We start from the raw sequence: 4,522 nt of genomic DNA on the forward strand, positions 1-4,522 counted from the left end.
GTGACTAGGGTAGGCGTTGTGGTGCGCCCGTGGCTAGGGTAGGCGTTGTGGTGCGCCCGTGGCTAGGGTAGGCGTTGTGGTGCGCCGCTGACTAGAGCAGAAGTAGGACTCAGTTTCTCCGAGTAACAGGTATTGAGCTATTGGGAATTGAGCTATTCATTCCTGATTTCCTATCCTTTGATTTTGATTATGAGCTCACCAAAACCCAGGTAATTTTTATAAAAGAAAAGCCTCTTACATGTGAAAATAAATACACTGAATTTGTCCTGAGGAGACAAATTCTGTTTTGTTCAACTGTCACATGGCCTGTTCTCTTAGATTACGAGAATTTCATCTTAAAAACCACCCCGTGAGCACTTTACCGCTGCGGAAGCTGAGACTAAGGACAAGAGTTGGTGGTACTTGCTCAGGCTTGGTAACCAGAGGGGGCGGGGCTTCAATTCCCAGGTAGCCTGACTCCTAAATTGTAGCTGCTGTGTGCTGTTTTACACTGAATACAGTCATTTCACCTACTGTAAAATATACTGTTAGGACTTCAAAATAAATAGATACATAAAAAATCTTTCTAATCAAATCCTAATACAAATATTAAGGGAGGATTTCCTTTTTTTTTTAATAATCCTTTTCTGAATCTTTTATATAATTAATACAAGCTTATTAGTTGGCATTTTGCAAATCTTTTAAGAAACTATTATGATGGTACACGTATGCAGCCATAAAAAAGAATGAGATCATGTCTTTTGTGGGAACGTGGATGGAACTGGAGGCCATCCATCATCCTTAGCGAACTCACTCAGGAACAGAAAACCAAATACCACACTTTCTCACTTGTAAGTGGGGTAAATGATGAGAACTCTTGAACACAAAGAAGGAAACAGCAGGCATGGGGATCTAGAGAGGGAGGAAAAGGAGCAGAGAAGATCACCGTTGGACTTAGTACCTGGGTGATGACATGCTCTGTGCAACAAACCCCCGTGGCGCGAGTTTACCTGTGTAACAACCTTCGTATGTGCCCCCAACCTAAAATAAAAGTGAAAAAAAAAAGAAAATAGCGTGGTCGACCTTGGATTACTAGGGTACTAAATTGTGTTTTCTGATATGCTTAGTTTTCCAGGAAGGAAATCATTCGTTTCTGGAAATCAGGAATCATTCATTCATTCACTTACCAATACTGGTTTATGTGCCAGGCACCGTTCTCGGTTCCAGAGAAATGGCAGTGTCAAAACAGAAAGTCATGCCCTCCTTCAGCTCACATTTTATGGGGAGACCCAAACATTAAACAAATGTGTCACCAAATTATGCTGTCTGATCAAAGGTGGAAGTGCTGTGGAGGAAAAAGCAGGAAAGGGCATCACGTGCCATTGAGGCGTCTTGTTCAGCCTCACTGGAGTGTGGTAGCATGACCACGGCTCACTGCAGCCTTGGCTTCCTGGGCTCAAGCAATCCTCCCATCTCAGCCTCCAGAGTAGCTGGGACTACGGGTGTGCGCTACCATGCCTGACCAAGATTTTGGCTTTTACTTGAGAAAAGGAGTCTGGGTGTTGGAGCCAAGGAATCGCGTAGTGTGACAAGACAAGGCCAGTGGGATTTCCCAGCAAACTGGATACAGGTGTGGGAGATAGGCATCAAGGACGACTCCAAGGGTGTGTGGCCTAAGCACCTGGGAAGATAGAATTGCCATTTGTTGCGATGAGAAGACTGGGATAGATGGGTTTGGGGGAGTTTGCAATGCCCGCTAGACATCCACGGTGCGGTGCTGGAGGTGCAGTCGAGTTCAGGGAGAATGCAGGCTGGAGACGGAAACTGGATGCTGTCAGCACAGAGGCTGACTGAGGCTGCCAAGGGAATACGAGTAGTTAGAGGACAAACAGCAGGAACTGCGACCTGAAGAGTTGGAGAAGAGGAGACAGTGAGGCCCTGGTGGCAGGGCTGGGCTAGAAGCCAAGAAGAGAAAGCTTTTCTACAACGAGTGGTGAATGTGTTGAGCACTGCTGGTAGTGAGAGGAAGACTGAGAACTGACCCATCACTCAGGCAAGACGGCATTTCAGAGGAGACGCAGGGGAGAGTCAGAGAGGGATGAAGAGAAAGGAGAGAGGGGGTTGAGAAGGGAGTGGAGGTGGGGAGCCCAGGCAGGCACCAGGCTAGGGCCCTGCTGGTCAGGGAGCTGCTGGCATGCTGGAGGCCCAAGCTGGAGAAACCATCTTAACATTTGTTTCTGTTATGATGTGGGCCTTTGGATATATCATTTCCCATCTGAGCCTCTTTTTCATTTGAGAAATTGGATTTTTAAAGGTTTCTTTTATTCCAAATGTGATGTTTCCTACAATGTTTAATTTCTCTTCTGCCCTAGTGAGTAGGGCAGACTGAAGATCGGTGGCCCTGGTAGATGATTCCTGCTCCTGCCCTTAGCTCAGGGCTTTGGAGTCTCTAGGCCCTGCCCAGGGAGCTGGGAGGGACACAGACTGTGCCACTGATCCTAGGCGACACCCCCACCAAGACCCTGGAGCCAGCTTGCTCTGGGCTTGCCAGTGTTCACTAGAACCAGCACCATCAAAAATAGGTGCTCGGTGTTTCCAGCCACTTGGGTTATAGCCAGTTGGGAGTGTAATGGGTCTGGGTTTTCTCAGAGTGGCTTACCTTGGGTATTTCTCAAGTGCCATTGTGCCTGTGGTCTCAGGCCAGGCTGTTGCGTGTGAGCATTTTTTTCTCAAATATGGAATTTTCCAGAGCACTGTGGGGGAAGCGCTGGCAGAGTGCTAAGGAAACGCTTCCCACGCCAGGGCTGGGCTTCACTGGGGTTTCTGCCTTTCGCTCCCCCCCGGGGCTGGGCTTCACTGGGGTTTCTGCCTTTCGCCCCAGCTGAGCTGACCGCTGCCCACTTCGGAGGCGGCGGCGGGCTCCTACACGAGAAGACTCAACAGGAAGACGAGGAGCAGGGGAAAGCCAAGTCCCGGAAGGAGCTGATTGAAGAGCTCATTGCCAAGTCTAAACAAGAGAAGGTGGGTTAGCCAGTGTTCTTGACCATCTTCTCCATGGTAAGACAGTCTCACCAAGATGTGTTCGAGCTTTTTTTCCCTGTACATTTTTAGGCTGTGTTTAATCTTTTATATGAGTTTAATAAAAGCATTTATTGTGAATAGGAATTTTAAAAATCACATAAAGCATATACCTCTGACAGGTTTTAGTTCTTTTGCCTTTTTTTGGTTTAAGTTTTGTTTTATTTTGAGATGTGGTCTCTGTTGCCCGGGCTGGAGTACAGTGGCACGATCAAAGCTCACTGTGGCCTCAAACTCCTGGGCTCAAGGATCCAGTGATCCTCCCACCTCAGCTCCTCTAGCAGCTAAGAGGCACCACCATGTCCAGCTAATTATTGTTTTATGTTTTTTGGAGATGGGGATCATGCTGTGTCGACCAGGCTGGTCTCAAACTCCTGGCCTCAAGCAGTCCTCCCACCTTGGCCTAGTTGGAAAGCACAGGGTGAGCCACCGCACCTGGCACGGATGGGTTTTTTGTTGTTGCTGGTTTTAGTATCTGACGTGTACCCAAAAAATCACTTTTTTATTCATTTGCCATGAACTGCTCAGAGTATCTAAAATAATGGTTTATGGCAGGAAATGATTTCCATCTGATGAGATTTTGTAGCTTTGCATTTAAAATACTAATTTCTCTTGGCCTCTTTTCTCTGTTGAAACGTTTGGTGCTGACTGAGTGGTCACTGTGTGTGTCCTTGGCACTGACATTGGGCCTCTGGGTTGAAGTCCAATATAATGATATGTGGTGTGTGTCTGTTATTTTTTCCCCAGAGGGAGAGACAAGCTCAACGAGAAGATGCCCTCGAGCTCACAGAGAAGCTAGACCAAGACTGGAAAGAAATTCAGACTCTCCTGTCCCACAAAACTCCCAAGTCAGAGAACAGAGATAAAAAGGAGAAACCCAAGGTGGGAGCCAAGTGGCTGAAACAAACTCTTCACTTACTGAACCTGGCTGACTGTCCAGAGAAAGGGCTGTTTCCTTCCGGCCAAGTTTCTGTTGAACATTGATACTGAATTAGCTGCTATGTGTAATCTTGGGGTGGAAGTAGATTCAGTTCCTTGAGTCTCTGTTCCAAGTGAATTCAACTGGAGAAAGAGGTGTTTCTGGATGGAAGAAGAACTTCAGGGTGGACACAGAACAGGCGTCTGACTTCCCTGTGGCGCATTTGTCTGTTGATACATAATATGTACACTTAATATACATTTACTTACTTTTCCTCTATAAACAGTGCTTGTTTCCTACTGCATTCTCTTTAGTCTAAACTGTTGGAAAATGCATTTGTTTAAGAAACTGGGTTCTCAGAGAAATCTGGATTTTGCCAGATTAGTGTCATGTGATCATCTGTACATCTTTGTGGGTCACTCTTGCTATTACTGATATTTTACTTAATTTCCCGTGTTTAGGGCGTAATGCCTGGATAAGTAGTGTTTTTGTTGTTGTTTGAGACTGAGTCTCGCTGTGTCACCCAGGCTGGAGTGTAGTGGTGCA

The 4,522-nt window shown here is 46.5% G+C and overlaps 1 protein-coding gene across 1 annotated transcript in view; it reads left to right on the forward strand.

Annotated features, from left to right (window-relative positions):
- Window positions 1-4,522, forward strand: part of NOP14 (NOP14 nucleolar protein) — a 29,501-nt gene that overhangs the window by 8,317 nt on the left and 16,662 nt on the right. Inside the window, 2 exon segments of the mRNA XM_011970827.1 lie at window positions 2,861-3,000; window positions 3,805-3,939. Coding sequence (XP_011826217.1) covers window positions 2,861-3,000; window positions 3,805-3,939 — 275 coding nt within the window.

The sequence above is a fragment of the Mandrillus leucophaeus genome, unplaced genomic scaffold (genome assembly GCF_000951045.1).
Source record: "Mandrillus leucophaeus isolate KB7577 unplaced genomic scaffold, Mleu.le_1.0 Scaffold98, whole genome shotgun sequence".
NCBI classification, from domain to species: Eukaryota; Metazoa; Chordata; class Mammalia; order Primates; family Cercopithecidae; genus Mandrillus; species Mandrillus leucophaeus.